The following is an 18,219-nucleotide window of genomic DNA, read 5'->3' as shown; positions in this document are numbered from 1 at the left end:
TTTTGTCCTCTTCGGGCACTCAAACTGCGGATGCATTGTCTTCTTTAATGTTATTCCCACATTCAACGCAGGATTAGGTCAGGTCCCTAATGACTATGTAAAGCTAGTTATTTATCACTATTTGAATACTATAAATCAGATTATAAAATCATCTTATAGGCGTATTCATATCTGAAATACAGTCATGTATATAAGTTATGATGAGTGTGTAAGTGTGTCTTCAATTGTTTAATTTAAAGACCCAGTTTAAATTAATGGCTTAAAGACCCAATTGATAAAAATAACATAATTGAAAAAATGCATTATTTTTATTGTTTGTATATTTAGTTTAAGCATTAAAAAATATTAATAATATCTACCCTCTTGACTGTTGGTGGCAGAAGGAGGTCATGATGTGATTGTCCACCTATCAGGCGTTTTCTGGCAATGGCATGCAGTTCTGTGTGTGGATTCACGTCTGATGCTCTGCCGATCTGAACGTACAATGATCCAGGATGTATTATGATTACTTTATGGGCGGGGTGCTGGAAAAGTGAAAAAAATAATGTAAATATTAATTGAAACCATTGAGGCATGATAAATATTATTTGACAATTAATAGAGTGAGATGTACAAACTTGATGTTGTCAAGTAAGTCACAGCCAATAAGGATAAATTACACAGATAATATTATGAAAGTTAACTTATTCATTTTTACTGGTTTCTACTATCTTTAAGTATCAAGTATATGAGAGATTTATAAATTTAACACTGAATGAAAACTTTAATTATAAAGATTAGGAAAAGCCGGTGAAAACAGTCAAAATATCAATTTATCTGAATACTAAACTAATAAACAAAATTATGGCTTGCAATAAGTAATATAAAGAAAATACGACAAAATGTATAAATACCAACAGTAATAATAGTTCTAAACGTAATTAGCCAAATTCTAATATTGAAACGCAAACTGTACTAATGAATCTAACCTCAAATGTGCTCACCTCGTTATAAGTAGTATCCTGGAAGGTCATCCTTTCAATATTTAATTTTTTTAGAATACGATCAAGTCATTGAATAAAAACAATCTCATGTTTCTTTTATTAAACAGTAAAATATAGTCAGTTCTAAACAATTATTGAAAACATCAATATTCTCAGCATGTTCGTTTTTGCCCGCTTGTTTGTCTGACAATGACAAACAAGGAAACAAGAGTGAAAGTGTAAGGGGAAGGGGTCCTTTCTCTTTCTCCTTTGACTCTTTTTCTGTTGACAAATTGAAATGCAAACTCCTCAACCAAAACAACTTTTCAAATTTTAGAAAACAAAACTTTTATAAATTCTTGTCATTTGTCAAAATATTTTCTTCCAATTAAATTATTCTTTTTAAGTAAAAATCTTTATTTTTTTGCCAAATATAGTTTAATGTGTTCAACTGTAACAAGCAACAAGATAGTGACTTGATAATCAAGCTGTGCAGCTGACCGGTTACATCATTTCTAAAAAAATGTCCGTAAACAATTCAATCTTTTGGATTGCCTATTTTGGTTAACAACATTTTTTAAAACATGCACAATGTAGACCATAATGTTAATTACTAGAAACTTAATATTTTTATTAGCTCTATGTATTTTGTAGAATACTTACCGATAACTGTTTGAAGGTAAAATTTGTGGATTTGAAGTCATGATTTGTTGGTGAATGTAAAACAACGGTAAGTACTATAATTACGGATTGTATAAAACAAAGTTTTAAGCTATTGTAAAATTGTTTTATGCCTGGGACCTGTTAGTGTAAAATAAAACTAGATCATTTATATCAACTACTTATTGTAAAAAATCAGCTTAATTATTTTTGCATAGGCTAGTTAATACTGTAAAACACACAAAGCACATAGGATTGTTCTTGGACTTTCATTGGGCTACTAGAATTAAGTTATTGGACCTAATCAATAGAAATACATGGCGAATTTTATTGTTCATAAATGGATTATTAAGTTAATATTATTAATATTTAACTTTGCAGATGAGTCGCAGATTTAATAAATTGCTAAAGGATTCTGGCATGGTCCTTTCTCAGCCAAGAACAAGATCTACATCTCATTCAAAGGATATGAACACTCTTTGTCAAGACATCAGTTTGGAATTACTGTCAGGCAAGTTAAATAATTTTATTTTACATATTTTTTATATTAATTGCGCAATGCTTGGCTTATTCAATGCATTTTGTCATGGTCTCTTAATTAGTTAAAGTGTTTTATCTGTCGTAAGTTATATATTATATTAGGCTCTTATCACATTCAGCCAACAGTGAGTCGCCAAATATTAACCATTGGCAGTTGGCATTCAAATGTGAAGCAAGTTTGGGAAACCAGTGAGACAAGGATTTGCTGCCGAGCTGGACACCCGAGCAGGACACCAGCCGGGTTGCTAGAATTTTTTTGGCTGATCGCCAAAATCTTATGTTCCTAGTGCTTTGAGCACAATAAGTTTTTGCCCTTAATTGGGGGTATTAAAACATAATTGTACATAGGCTAATCATTCAGGTTATGTAGACACGTTGAAATCTACTCAATCTGAGATTCTCTCCCTGTCGTGGTTGACGACGGCATTTACGCACAAACGAAAACCCAGCTTAAGTAAAATAGTGACTAATCAGCTAACTCTGCCAAAGAATAAATTGGCTTCTGGACCAATCTTTATTTGATGAGCGTGTATAACCTTTTACGCAAAATATTTCTCACATCCATTGAAAGTTTTTTGAACAAATCATTGCCGCTGCTGGGAAACCTCTCTACGTTCTGTGGGATCTCCGAATTTGCTGCATGGTGGCTGTTGTATCGGTGGATGTCATGTCAACAGTTGGAAGTTTTCCTTTAAATACAGCAGGGAGGACAGGATATATATCGTCCATGTATGGTGAGGATCATCAGGTCCTTATAGTAGTCTCTGTGACTTGAGAATGAATTGCCCTCCTTATTGCCCTCTTTTGTAGCAGTAGTATATCACCTGGCAAGAAGGTACATGGCCTCACAGCAGCAATCCGTACAAAATGTGGTTGTCGAACAGGGAATGATAAGCCAAGACAATGTATTCCCTGCAAACAATGTGTCTCAACTTCCTAAGAAGGTAAGATCACCCTGATACATGCTGGCTACACTTCAATCTGACATCCACAAAAAACACAAGCAGCTCACTGGTTCAAAGTGTACTGATGATCTCATTAGGGAGCATATTAGATCATTCGTTTTCTCCTCATTCAACTTATTCGCTGTAAACCAGACCTTCATACTGTTCAGCAGTTGAGCTTCCTGGTCGACCGTTTTCCCTCTAGCTGTCAGTGTGGTGTCATCTGCAAAGAAGAGGATGGAGCCCTGGCTATCTGGGAACAGGATCGAGAGTAGGGGTTCAATAACCTTAAGGTACTTTTTGCTTCCCACTTTAATCACTTGATGAGGCTCCCTCAGGTGAAACCACATGCCTCTTCTTTTCCAAGTAGCTCATGACTGTATTCAAAATTGAACCGTGGACACCGTATTTCTGCAGCTTTCCAATCAATGTGCCACGGGACACACAATCAAAAGCTCCAACCCCCCGACTCTTGGTGACACAGTAACTGCTGAGACTGGTAGCTGAATCTAATAGCCAAGCTCAAATAATTCATAACTACTGTTTTCTCTGTTTGATACTTTGCATGCAATTCATGACTATAAAAAACTGATCACATATTGATTATAAAGTAATAGCCTACCTTTTCAACTAATAAAACTGCTGTTCTATAGATGACAAATCAAATTATTTGTTTAATCGAAGTTTAATAATTGAATGTTTAGTTGGTGGGACAACCGATGGTGAAGGAGAGGACGAAGAAGATGTAGAGATAAGAGAGGACAATAGAGATGAACAAGCAGAGACGCAACCCAACACCGATGTGGATAAGAGAGCAGCTTGCATTATCAGTCAAATTGAAAGAAACTCCACTCTAATGACCAATGACCCATTGGCTGAACAACTAAGAATGTAAGTATTATTGTGAAAAGAATGAAATACTCAATTATATGGATTCAATGATTCAGTTTCTATAATTGTGAAAAACATAGCGTATTGATCAAACTAAATGAGGAAGAGCAGATTTAGTCTCCTAGAATACCTTTTTTCCCCGAAGGACAACAATATTGATATAAACTCACCGGTTGCGGGATGTTATCTCACGCTATCTCCATCTTCATATCTCCGTCTTGCACTTTCCGGTACATTACTGGCATTTTTAGATGGACTGAATATTGTACTTCGACCATGGAGTCTGATAATGATAATAATTTTATTTCTTATCTGTACATCATATTGAATGTTAGAAAAACATAGATTTAATATCAGAATATAGTAGAAAATATATCTGTTAATGTCTATAGTATACTTGAATTACAACCAAAGCCCATGAATAATATTAAGATTCTGTATTAAAGGTGACATGAATAAAATGTTCATATCACTCTTTATGGATGCGAAAAAGCTAATTTAAACTGTATTGAACATTAGGTTACTTCCAGGTGCCAATTTTCCAAAAAAAATCAACGCATTTTTTTATGATGAATTTTTCCAAATTCTTGCTGGTGGACTATTCAGGTTTCTTCAACTGCTCAAAACTTGTTTAAAACAATTCAGTACTCTGCGCCTGGAATCTGAGAAAATTCGTTGTCCTTGTGTGGAGATATTTTCCTGCGGCTGAATCCATGCAGGTGTAAGCTATTGCAGTTTCAAGATGTTTCCAAGATGTACAAATACAGCAAAGGCAGGATCTTCTCTTGTCGAAATAAACCTATGCAAGGGATTAGAATGTTTTTTTTTATAAATTATTCTCAGTATCCGTTTCTGTGCTCCGAGGGACACAATGGACTTGGAAAATCATTCCCGATACATCCTCCAACAACTTCTAAGGATAAGAACTAATGCCTCGAAGGCTCATTTCACAAGAATAACTCATTTATGAATGTTGTCTATCTATTATTATTTATCATATTTTATAACTTATATTCAATATTCTCATCTATTATTTTCTTTGTTTATTGTAGAGAAACGCTAAAAGAGTTGACGCAGAGTTTGAGTGTAAAACGAACGGTGAGAGCAAAATTGGTTCAAACTGTGAGCCAAAAAAATAAAGTTCATCCAATTGGCTTTTTCAGGAGACTCAAGTATCGTTTGAGTATCGTTTTTACTAGGGTAAGTTCTTTCCATTACCCATACTCATTTCATATTCATTACAAACTCGATCGCGTCAATATTGAACAAGACATGATCGATAATTGCACGTATACTTCGTCTAAACCAGATGAATTGAAAAAAGAGGCTCAGTTGCACAAAAAAGCCTGTTAAATTTCAATCATGATTGAATTTCACAAGAACCAACACTAATTTTTGACAAGAAGGCTATTCCGAATGGTTCTTGAGCCATTTAATCACGATAAAAATTCAACAGGCTTTTGTGCCACTGAGCCGGAATCTTTTATTCTACTAGGCCTACCTATAAATAACAGAAACCACAAATCTTATCCTTTTTTCAGAGTCACTTGCTTCCTATTAGTTAGCTGACAATTCCGTGTCAGTATAAATCTCATGCTTTAAGTATGTTATAAAATCAGCTTCATTTTCTGTGAACAATTGTTTTTTGTTACTAACAACTTCAGCAATTGCGAGGAAAACAGGTTTTATTCTACAGGTATGACAAAAGTGAAACTGTTATCCACTCTAGATTCTGTGCTTAAAATTGCCAATCACAACTAAAATTCAAACCAGATTGGATCGGCTGATGGTTAAAATGTTTCAGTAAATTCTAGATTAGCTAGATTTAAAGCAGTAGATTTCTAACTTAGGCTGTCCAAACGGCCCTTGAAAGAGTCAACTTATCGTCACAGATTCAATCAGAGTATCAATCTTTTTTTCAGATAAGAATGTGGATTCATGATTTAGTTTACGGCTATGAGCTATGGTACGGCAGTCTGAAAACAATAGAAGGGCATTTCGGCAGCGATGTCGCTTCTTATTTCAAGTTTCTACGGTGGCTTTTCCTTTATAACTGTTTTGTTTTCATTATGAGGTGAGTGCTCAAGAAATTGGCTATGAGAGTTTTCCAATATTTGGCTTAAGTTAATCCAAGTATATTTTAACAATGTTAATATAATTTTATGCTCAAGCGTTATTTATTTTTTGTTCATTTTCATAATTTTCTTCCATGACAAATTCTAGTCAACTTTTCAACAAAAATAAGCTTCTATTTATCAATTTAAGTACATTCAAATATATGTAAAACGTGTCAAAATTTTCTTATTGGTGATAGTGTTTGTAAAACGTTTTGTTTTTTGGCAATGAATAATTATTATGAATTACAGCCTGTTGGTTATTTGCTATTCTATAGGATATTGAAGCTTATGTATCAGTAATACCATAAAGAAACAATAGCATAAGTAGATATCCCATGGTATAGGGCGTTTATGTCGTAACTTTTACTGTTATCTCAAGCCGATAGTCCGCGTAGTTCTTTCCCGTGAAGCTTTATGACGCTGGTAGTCTATCATATTGTGCCGTTCATACACTCTTAAGGTTCGAACCCACTAGAACGTATCAGACACGGACCGTGTCAGACCATGCCAGGCACGTAAAATAACAACTATGCCCACTACACCGGATCAACAGCGGTCTATGCCAGTACATTACGCGTATGGTACGGGTATGATACGCGTATGATACGCGTATGATGCCCGGTCAGAAGTTGTTGGGAACGCGTCAGTTAGCAAGAGAATGTAGCGGTGAACTGGTTACCAACGCGGTGCATACGCGGTTACAACGGGGTTTGCAGGCGTCACGTGCCATGCAAGGACCGTTCCGTCACAGACAAAATATACTGGCTGACAAATGTTGACCTGGACGTGCATGGCACGCTCCGTGCTTGGCCGGTGACGGAACGGTCTAATGGGTGCATTACATATCAAATGATGCAAAGAATATTTTTTTGCATGTGTCGGTACGGGCACGGTCATGGTATGATACGTTCTAGTGGGTTCGGACCTTTACCCGGTCAAAACAGTAAAAATCGACAGTAATCGGCTTGAGGTAACAGTAAAAGCTGTGACATAAACGCCCTATACCATGGGATATCTATTTACGCTATTGTTTCTCTATGGTAATACCTAGTAAAATGCTTGTTGAAAACTATTGCTTATAATTTATTTAATTTCCAGCTTTATATTCGTCATTATACCTCAGGGCATCTATGTTGAGAAATATAAAAGGAATGGAGTAGCACACGTTGACAATATCCTCACTTCAGTTTCTGACGTCATGAGCAGTTCAATAAACACACCTTCGAAAAACTTGTCACAATTCTCACTTTCTGACTTCATTACTGGAGAGGTAAGACAGATTTCCACAACATAATATATTATAGTGTCATTCACCTCATACATTATATGACGTGGATTTCACGTATAACAGTTACATTATTTGAATGAATAGCAATGTTTCTTGTGACCATCGAATAACAACCAGTAGAATAGTTCTCATTGTACTGTGTGCTTCAACATGTTGTGATTTATTTCTATTCATTTATTCCTTAGTATGAGAACAAGAATATTATTGATAAGCTCCAGATACCTCTGAATAGGAGGTCAGTGGATGAAAAGTTTTATTATGATTGAATTATTTGTATTTTGTATGAAATAATTATACATACGAAATTGTCTCAGAAGATTTGAAAAATTGACCATTCATAACTTGAGCATGTTGATGTTGAAGTATGCATTTTAATTCTGAAAGAAATTCAATTTCAATATATTTTCCAAAAAAAAAACATAATACACGAATATGAAATACAATATACAACACAACATATTTTGGAATCCCCCTACTAGACTATCCATCTCTGTGTAGGGATGGAGTACCACGTTATTACATAAGCTTAATCTGCTCATAGAAGTTAGAAGTAAATAATAGAGAATACACTTGGAATGTGTTAAAAATATTCTGATTATGAAATAAATAATACCTTGTGCTGATGTATTATTTTAATGTTGGAATAAGTATACTTAATACATTGATTGATTAATAGAATCAATAAAAAACAATATTAAATTGAAGACCGCAGTGACAGGGATTCCAGAAATTCTCAGAAGAGAGAATGAGAAAAAAACATAAACCAGACAGGCAAAACAGTCAGACTGGTTATATCAATGATAGAATAAATACCAATCAATTGACTGGAAACTTGAATAGTGAAATAATTCAAGTGCAGTTAATTTATAAAATGTATTTATATTCATGCATCTAGGCAGTCATGTTTGATAAATAAAGACCCACCTATCCATCAAAAATGCATCTATCATTTCAATTGAATATTTGTTTTTTTTTCAGGGATTCTTTACAAACTCAACAATGTATTATGGGTTTTATACTGACCAGAGTCTAAAAATTGGCTCTTTCATTTATTCTATTCCGACGGCATACTTTTTTACTGCCTTCTTCTCCTACTTATTCGTCTTCATAACACTATCAATTAGGTGGGTAAGTAGGAAGATTGTATCTTTAGCAGTAGTCATCACATCCAGACATGTGAAAGCTAAGAAATAAATGAATTAATCAATCAATTTCAATGAAACATAAATATAACTAATCCATTCGCACTATTTTCATATTATAATTAAAATTATGAATCATTACTGAAAACTTGTAACAATAATAGTAATTTAAAGATTTTCCAGCACTTCTAAATCACACAAATTTCTAAATTTTGCAAGTCATCAAATGCTCCATTGTAGATCTCCAATAGGAAACAATTCGAAGTTACCTAGGGAGGATATGATTAGTTCTATCTATATTGATTTTGTTGCTTTGATCGTCTTGAATAATTTATTATTAGTTGAAATATCAACTTTATTTTTACTTTACTTTATAGATCTCCAATAGGAAACAATTCGAAGTTACCTAGGGAGGATTATGATTAGTTCTATCTATATTGATTTTGCTGCTTCAATTATCTTGAATAATTTATCATTAGTTGAAATATCAACTTTATTTTTACTTCACTTTACTTAGTTGAAATATCAAATTTTTCCTAATACTTGAATCAAATAATTTTTACAGGATGGCAAGGTCATATCGTAAAAGTTTCATTGAAACTTCAGGTGGTGTAAAAAACGTCTATGCGCTGAAAATAATCTGTGCATGGGATTTCAGTATTGCAGACGAAAATGCTGCTAAACTAAAATCAGAGACACTAGCGCGCGAACTGAAGGTAAATCATAACATCTTAAAAACATATATTTTTAAATACTGTAATTATACAATTTCGACAATATTCATACCAAATTATTTCATTTCATTTATTTATCGTCACATTACATCAATTTTTGAGTAACACTCATTTGACTGGTGACATGTCAATACTAGAACAAAACTATATTTAAAAGACTTAGTTCTAACTTCTTGAAAGTAAAACAAATAAATACACTCTATGATGTATCTTATCAAATTCACATGGAAATGAAAGTCACAAAAAGTTGAGTTACACTCTACAGCCCCTTTTCACAAATTAAAATTCGGCAGCAGAGTATAGGGCTTTCTCTACTAGCATTTTTCTGACTGTTAGTTTGAATTTGTTTATTGAATCTAGATTTCTGATGGCTGCCGGTAATTTATTAAAATAACGTATTCCAGAGTAGAATGGAGTTTTTTCTAGAGCTGTGTGCCTGTGTACTGGAAAAACAATGAGACTACTATTACGTTTATTATACCCGTGATTATCTGTGCAGAATTGAAATTTATCTAAATTCTGTTTAACAAAAACTAACAATTGATAGATAAAAATAGATCGTAGCGTTAGAATGTTTAGGTTTTTGAAGAATGCTTTGCAAGAATCTCTTGATCTCAATCCACAAATGACTCTTATTATTTTTTCTGGATTATAAAAATTTTACCGCTATCAACAGAATTTCCCCAGAAAATGGTTCCATAGCTTAGATATGAGAAGACATATGCGTAGTAGACGGTCAATAGGGTGCTTTTGTCTAGTGAGTGAGAGAGGGTGAGAATCACAAAATAAGCTTGATTTAGTTTTTTTGTAAGGACCTGAATATGCTCCTTCCAAGTAAAACTCTGATCTATTATAAGTCCCAGGAATTTTGTTGAAGAGGACACTTTAACACTGTCTTCAATTATTGGAAGATGTACTCTGTTCACTGCTGTTTGATTACGAGCAGAGCTAAATTGAATAAGATGGCTTTTATTATAGTTTAACGATAGACCGTTTGCTTCAAACCACTTTGACATTGCTGACAGTGCACTTTTCAATTTACTTGCAAGAGTGATGTGATCGGGGCTTGTTGCCAGAGCAGTTGTGTCATCTGCATACATAATTAATCTTATATCAGGTGCAGCACTTGTCAGATCATTAATATATACTAGGAAAAGCAAAGGTCCTAGTACGGATCCTTGAGGGACTCCATTTGGGACTAAAGCATATGAAGAAGATTTAGCGGACAATTTATCTCTCACACATTGTTGCCTATTATAAAGGTATGAGCTGAACCATTTTAGAGCGGTGCCATGTATTCCATAATAGCTTAACTTTTTCAGTAATATCTCATGATTCACACAATCAAAAGCTTTTGACAGGTCACAGAAGATGCTAGCAGCATGTTGCGACCTGTCAATCGCATGCGACATAACCTTGACAAATTCATAAATTGCACCTACAATGTCCTTGCACCTACGGAAACCGAACTGATTCTCATTAAATAATCCATTATTTTCAAGATGAGCAGTCAACCTGCTTGCGACAGCCATTTCATATACTTTTGAAAATACAGATAGTATTGCTATGGGTCGAAAATTTCCAAAGTCCTGTGGGTCTCCCTTTTTCAGAAAGGGTAGCACACAGCTGTACTTTAAGAGATCGGGAAACACTCCATACCTAAAAGACTGGTTGACTAGGAAGGTTAAGGGTTTAGCCAAGTTTACAATACATTTCTTTAAGAGGAAAGGAGGGAACTCATCCCATCCAGGTGCCTTTGATGCCTTCATTTTTTTATTAGATTAATTACTTCATGCTCTGTGACTGGATTAAATGAAATGAGAATATTATTTGTTTCTGGCTGCTTTCTACAACAATCAAGAGCTGCATGCATGTTGATATTTAGATTGAGTGTTTGGTAAATATTAGCAAAGAAGTTGTTGAATGAGTTCAGTGTGGATTCTATAGGAGTTTTTTCAAATACTTTAGATAGATTCAATTCTTTTGTGTTCATGCCTGTTTCTTGCTTAACAATTTTCCACGCCATTTTTGTCTTGTCAGAATTTTTTATTCTATTGCTGTTGTAAATTATTTTCGCCTGTCTAATACATCTGTTTAATATTTTTTATACTGTTTCACATATTCTCTGAATTCAGAGCAGTCACGTGATCTGCCTTGCATGTGTAGCTCCCTGGCCCTGGCACATGATCTACGTATTCCAGATGTAATCCATCCCTTATCACAGTTGAGTAATCTTTCTTTTGTATGAGGTTTTCGCGGGAAAGATTGTTCAAAATATAAGATTACCATTGTGTGAAACTTATTGTACAAAATATTAGGGTCGGAGATAGTATCACTCAATTGAAAAAGCGATTCCCAGCTCTCACTTGATAGAATGGTGTTGAAGAGATTAATATTATTTTTCGAAAATATTCTTATTGTTTTAAAGGTTTCTCTTTTTTTATTTGTATTTGATCTGTTTCGGTTGCAAGAAGTAAGCAGTTTATATGGAATGTCAACCAGTTGTGCTGTGTGATCAGATAAATCATTGTCAATGATTGTACTATTACACTGTCGTAGGTCAAAATCGGAAGCTACGTTGTCGATACATGTTCCAGAGCCCGGTGTAATTCTAGTCGAATCATCTGTGTAGTGCAGGAACAAGTTATAAGATTGTAATAAATCTAGGAACCTGATTTGGATCGTGCTATTGATTCCTTCATTATATCTATATTGAAGTCACCTGAGAGAAGTCTTTTGTATTTGGGATACTTTTTGAAACAGAATTCTAACAAATTATTCAATCTTTCAAAAAATATGTTCAAGGAATGCCTGGAATTGTTAGGATATATATATGCAAATTACAATTAGATTAAAATGTTCGTTAATTTTAACTCCGCAGCACTCAAAGTACTGTTCAATGTAAAAATTCTGAAAATCAGGTATAGCTTCACAAGATAGACGACTATCTATCGATAGGATACACGACCCTCCTCTTATTTTTTGTTGTCTGAAATTGTATGAGCTTAGGTTATATTCGTGAAATTTATGTACAAGGAAGAGGTTGTTTTCTCCTACCCAGTGCTCGGTTAAACAAATAATGGTAGGCTTTTTTTGCAAACTGGCAATGAACAAATTAATCTCGTCTAGCTTGTTATTCTGTATGATACCTTGAGTATTCCAGTGAAATACACTGAATGAAACCTCTATCATATCCTGAGAATTGAGCATATTATTAGTACTATTATTATTGGTATCATAATTATTATCATACCTATGATAATCACTACTATCATTATTATTACCATCACTATTATAACCGTTATTATTATTATTATTATTATTATTATTATTATTATTTTATTATTATTATTATTATTATTATTATTATCACTGCTATCATTATCATTATTACTATTATTATTATTATTTTCATTATCATTATTATTACTATTATCGTTATTGATATCATTAACACTTTTATTACCATCGTTTTCATTATTATTGCTATTGTTATGGCTATTATCATTGGTATGTGAATCTGAATGAGTTACATCTCTCTTGCTTCTAAAAAATTGTTCCCATTCACAAAAACAACACTAATGTCATTATCATCACCACCGGTATGAATGAGCTCAGCAGATGACTGATAGTTTGTGTCCAATTGTAAAGATTCACTCTCTCTCGTATCCCGGCACTCTGCACTATCGAGAACAACAGCAACCAAGTTGCGATTAATCCTCTCTTCTTCATCTGTCGCATTATTTGTGGCTGCACACTGAGATGTAGGGGTAGTATTGATTCTGTTAGGAGCTTCAAAGTGATGTATTACTGGTGGCCTCCGCCATGAAGTTGATCTTGAGAGAAGTCTCTCTATCAGTGATGAGACAAGCATCTGCTTCCCTTTACTGTTCAAGTGGAATCCGTGTTTCGTAAAATGTCTACGGTGCATGATTTCATTTATGTCGAAGAAATCAAATCAACGTGACTTAATCCAATTGCCACTTCGGAAATGTATGCATTAGCCGCTTCAATATTTTTGTAGTATGTGTGAGAAAGTGGTATATCACGTCGCAGAGGAATGCTTACAAAGACAACGTTAGTATGATTGAGATTTGAAAGTTCTTGTTGTAGGTGTTTGTAGATAGTATCGACTCTGCCTCCAGCTACATCATTCGCACCTGCCACTATGATTAAGCAGTCTTCCTTCCCCAAACCGTTCCCAATAGAGCCGCAGTTCACAATGTCCAGTAAGCCGGCGTTAGCTTTGCAGATTCCAAATACTTCAGTTCCAGTAAGACGATTATTGGTTATAATAGCGAGATCTCTGCTATGACTATCACCATAGAAGTGGATTTTCCAATAGGGAACATGTGTATTGGTTGAGAGTGAGTTCACTTGGTCGGTTGGAGTCGAAGCTAATCTAGTTGGATTGAAAGAGGTTGAGCGATTCTTAGAGGTGATTTTTGTGAGCATTTTTACTTGGAGTTGCAGAGATTCGTATTTGTTGGTTATAGAGTCATTAAGTTCATTGATTTCCTTGATAATAACATCTTGCTTCCGTATTTCCTCTTTTAGGTCCGCTATCTTCTTTAACGCAGAGTTCTCAGAAAAGTTATCTTTTTCCGATTGCTTGCTTTGTGAAACACTCGGTTGATCATCTTTAAGATTCTGTATCTCTTGAATAAGTGCGTTCCGGTGAATTAGCAGCTCATTAACACGAGTGACTAATTCATCTTTCTCATTCAATATTAAATCATCTGTTTGACATCCTGTGCTACATACTTGAACTTTCCGGTTATTAATTATTCTTGAGTCGAGTGACAATCTTTGAAGGGTAGCCGTGCTCTTAACTTTCTCAATTTTCTCATTTCCTTTGTCATAGCTCTTATCATTATTCATCATATTCGTTGGAGTAAGAGGTATCGGATGATTGACATCCTTCACAGTAGAAATTTTTATTTTTCCTAATGTTGAATCAGTCGTAATTGTACCTGAACAGCCCTTATGAATACATCTCCACACTATATCGCCGTTGATTAGAGGATGGCTTCTTCTATAACATTGTTTTTCATGATATATGCCTATGGTATTTCTTGGAGTTTTGTAAGTAGTGACTGACATATTATTATTTTTTTTTCTTAATCACAGATATACAGCAGGTAGGCTATCAGATAGCACGGTATTATATTCGACGAAAATAGGCTAGTATTGTCTTTGGCACTATTGAGTTCTGATAAGAATCACAGCTAAGCTCGACGATAACGGTCAAGATAAGACACCACTATTATGCAGTTCTTTGATCAGTGGTAATAATGACACAAATGGACAGGAAGCACCTGTGCAATGTGATACGCAGTTGGAATTGTAAGCTTTGTATCATCCTTTCATTCAAGAAGGGTGAGAACGCGCAACAGCAGATACAATTGGGTGAAGCAACAAGTATCAAGCGTAAGGGAGCTTCCGAAATTGTTTGAAAGTCTATTTTACAGCACTAATATTCTCTCGCAGGGTTGAGAATTATTGAGGTGATTTTTTGTCTGTTTAGATTTAGTCAAGTCGGGTCAAAGTCCAGAATTGGTGTTTCAACGATACTTTCCACAGTTTCTAGTCCTTGTCATTTAATAGGTTAGATCACTAAAAACACGCTCGAAAATAGATGGAGGGCCAAAAACTCACTCTGATTGATCGCTGCCTTCAATCATGACCACAGATGAAAGTTCACATGTACTTTAGATGAAACTAGAATCCCGAAATTAGTAATAAATGAGAAAAATAACACAAACAGTCTCTAAGTTAAACTTCATGCAGCCATCAGTGCTGCCAACTATTATTATCCAACTGTTTAATTAAAGAGAAATTTAATTACTTTTTCTAATCAATTTGCTCGTATAATAATATGTGTTTTTTCAAGATTGAAAAAACGTTTGGTCCAATTTTTAATATTCTAATATTAATTCAATAAATTCAACTACATCGGTATTGAGAAATCAAATAAAATTCTAATTATTTCGTTTTTCAAACCTTGAAATCACTTGCTTTTTATAAACAATATCTCTCATTGAAAATTAACAATAGTTTGAAATCAATTCAAAGATCAATTATTCAGTTTTATTCAAACTTCAATTATTTAGTCCTAACTTTAATCTCATCCAATATTAAACTCCATACAGTTATTTGCACGAAACAAAACCGTATTTTGTTAGAATCGTTCTTTTTGTTATTATATTGTCATTTTGTATGAATTTGAGTGGATGAATTTGATTTGATATAGATAATAAATAGTATTGCATACAAATGAATGTTTTTATTTATTGTTTTTCAGGAAATGTTGACCGATGACCTGAAATCGTCGTACCAGAAGTCGAAATCGATGCGGCGCGTGTACATAGTGGTGGTGCGTTGTGTTGTGAATGTGCTGTTCTTTGTGATGCTGGGAGGCACGGGCGTTCTAGTCTACACTCTCCTCAATCGGCTGCTGCTCAACAAACTCAACAGTCACACCTCGGGCCTTGTCACAGCCATCATACCTGGCAAGTATGCTGTAAGTACCTCACAAACTTACCATCTTAACTCAAGTCACAATACTGATTTAAATGGAAAATAAGTACGGTAATTAATCAGTTTTATATTAATAAAATTACGGTACACCTAAACCATGCAACCAAGTGAAACTGATGAATCACTGGCTGAAACTTCAGAAACAAAATGAAAATACGTACTGGTTTTATACATCAACGTCTTATTATTTCGATTATTGAGAAATACTACAACATCTCTCATAACATACAATCAAATTATTAGACACAAGTAGGTAACCCGTGCTCCACTATGGTTTAATTAAAAACTTGACAACTTGACCATCTGAAATCTTGAATAATTCAAAATAGGTCTATAATTTTCCTCGGTAAATTAAGAATCTCTATGCAAAGCTTCAAGTCGTTCAGACGTGTTGCGTCATTCGTGAATTTTCTATCCAATACGTGCATAAGTCAATTCTTTCCTTTATTATATTGTAGATTATGATAGTTTAGATTTATTGACCGAAGCGAAACTGAGGTCTTAGTTTCGACTCGATCGGCTTTTGTCTGTTTGTTTGTTTGTATCGCAGTTACAGTCGCAGTTATTGTCCGATTTTGATGAAATTTGGTATGCAAGTTCTTTGAAACAAGGCGCAGAAACGTATGTGTAACGATTTTTGGTAAGACCTCCGGTTTTTTGTAATATTTAAAAAACCGCAAACTAACCTTAAAAGTTACTTTTTCGTACCTTTGAAGATACAGCAATTCATGTTCCTACTTTTTCGCATCCACTGTTACCAGGGCATGGTATCCAAGACGGTTAGAGCGTAGTTTGACACACTGTGGGACCCAGGTTTAAATCTCGTTCTGACCAGTTTTTTTGCAGACGATACTAATTGTTTTATCTTATTCTAATAATATATCATTATGAAATTATTATTATTACTATATAGAATAATTAAATTGATTTATCAAATTAAATGGATAAATTATTTTAAAAAAATCTTTAATATCAATACATAAATAACTATTATTATCTATGTTACAAATAACTCAACTATTTTAGTTGTGGACAATTTTTATAATCATAAAATTAATCAACTAATAAATCAACAACTATTTTACTTGTAGATAATATTTAACATCATAAACATTTCTCTAATCTCCAACTTCTTTTATTCATAACTATCAGTTATTATTTTAGTTATTCTCTAACTGAATTTTCAGTTTATCAGGTACAATAATTGTTGTATTGTATGCATTTTTTGTGCATATTTGTGTTGCTCTACAGTGTCAAGTCTTTTGTTTCCCTTAGGTATGAGATCTGAAACCGATTTGTGAGCATTAACATTCTGCATAGGCATAACAAGCCATAACATTGAATCCACTTTTCATGAAAAACATCATTAGCAACCTCCTGTCATTGTCACCAACAAACTCATCTCATTTAGAATCATTTTCCATCTCACCATCGTCTGTGAGACGATTCATCATCTAAATTGCCTACTGCATATTGTATTTTTCCATCAGTTGATCGATTTCTTATAATTAATTATTAGAAAAGTTGTATATTTATTTATAATATATTTATGTTTATATTGTAAATATGGAGACGATATAAAGGTACCTCCTCGATAAGTCCAGTGTCCCTGCAAACAGTGTCTCTAGCACTTTCAATGGAGAAAATAATAGATGACATGGCTAAATCTTCACAATATACTGTACTTACTGTACTGGCACTTCTCATTAGATTGAAAGTTGTATTCATGAGCGAGGTCTACTGTTCACAGAACTACTAGTTAATAAGAAACAATACATAGGCCCTAAATAATCCTTGCTGAATGTATAAAAAACTTGTGTTGGTTTCAGCCAAAGTTGAGTTCTTCGGTGAATGGCATTGATGGAGATGATGAGAGTGAGCGTGATTGGCAGGTGGATCCGATCTTCATGTCGTTCGTAGTCACCTTCCTGCTCATCATAATGCCATTGCTCTTCTCTTGGATTGTCAGGTCAGCCAACATTATTTATTCATTTACGTTTGGTTTCAGTAACAGACAATTTGAACATTTACTTCCGGTTGCACAATATTATCTATTACATTTCAACCGTAATTAAATGATACTAGAGAGAAAGAAAAAGCTGATTACGTCTTCAAACAACACTTAATCTCGGTTAAATACCAAGAAATGTTCAAATAGAATTTTTACTAATAGTCTGTAGTTTTACTTTGTACAAATCCATTAATGGAGTTGAATCTAGCGTGAACGACAATTCAAAAGAAGCTGGATTCGCACACAACAGTGACAGTGAACAGTGAAAATATAATTCCCACAAGTTCTAATTGGACTATTCGCATTCAAACCGGCCGAGCGAGTATGAATAATCCCATTAGAACTTATGGGAATTATATTTTCACTGTCACTATTTTGTGGGAATCCAGT

At 34.1% G+C, this 18,219-nt stretch overlaps 1 protein-coding gene across 1 annotated transcript; it reads left to right on the top strand.

Annotated features, from left to right (window-relative positions):
- The first annotated feature begins 1,502 nt into the window (after nt 1-1,502).
- Nucleotides 1,503-17,893, top strand: LOC120352429 (transmembrane channel-like protein 7). The gene is made up of 10 exons (XM_039432867.1): nt 1,503-1,692; nt 2,004-2,133; nt 3,811-3,997; nt 5,050-5,197; nt 5,920-6,071; nt 7,213-7,384; nt 8,381-8,526; nt 9,110-9,260; nt 15,583-15,801; nt 17,648-17,893. Exons 2-10 carry the CDS (start codon nt 2,004-2,006, stop codon nt 17,891-17,893), a joined length of 1,551 nt encoding a protein of 516 aa, XP_039288801.1. The 5' UTR covers nt 1,503-1,692.
- The last annotated feature ends 326 nt before the right edge of the window (nt 17,894-18,219 follow it).

The sequence above is a fragment of the Nilaparvata lugens genome, chromosome 7 (genome assembly GCF_014356525.2).
Source record: "Nilaparvata lugens isolate BPH chromosome 7, ASM1435652v1, whole genome shotgun sequence".
In the NCBI taxonomy this organism is placed as follows: domain Eukaryota; kingdom Metazoa; phylum Arthropoda; class Insecta; order Hemiptera; family Delphacidae; genus Nilaparvata; species Nilaparvata lugens.
Note: the sequence above shows the minus strand (reverse complement) of the source record. Positions and strands in the feature narration are given on the sequence as shown.

Excerpts from the sequence above, each read along its gene's own strand:
- LOC120352429 (XM_039432867.1), top strand. The coding sequence starts at position 2,004 with ATGAGTCGCAGATTTAATAAATTGCTAAAGGATTCTGGCATGGTCCTT. Across the intron at positions 2,134-3,810 it reads CAGTTTGGAATTACTGTCAG|TTGGTGGGACAACCGATGGT; the intron begins GCAAGTTAAATA and ends TTGAATGTTTAG. Across the intron at positions 6,072-7,212 it reads TGTTTTGTTTTCATTATGAG|CTTTATATTCGTCATTATAC; the intron begins GTGAGTGCTCAA and ends TTTAATTTCCAG.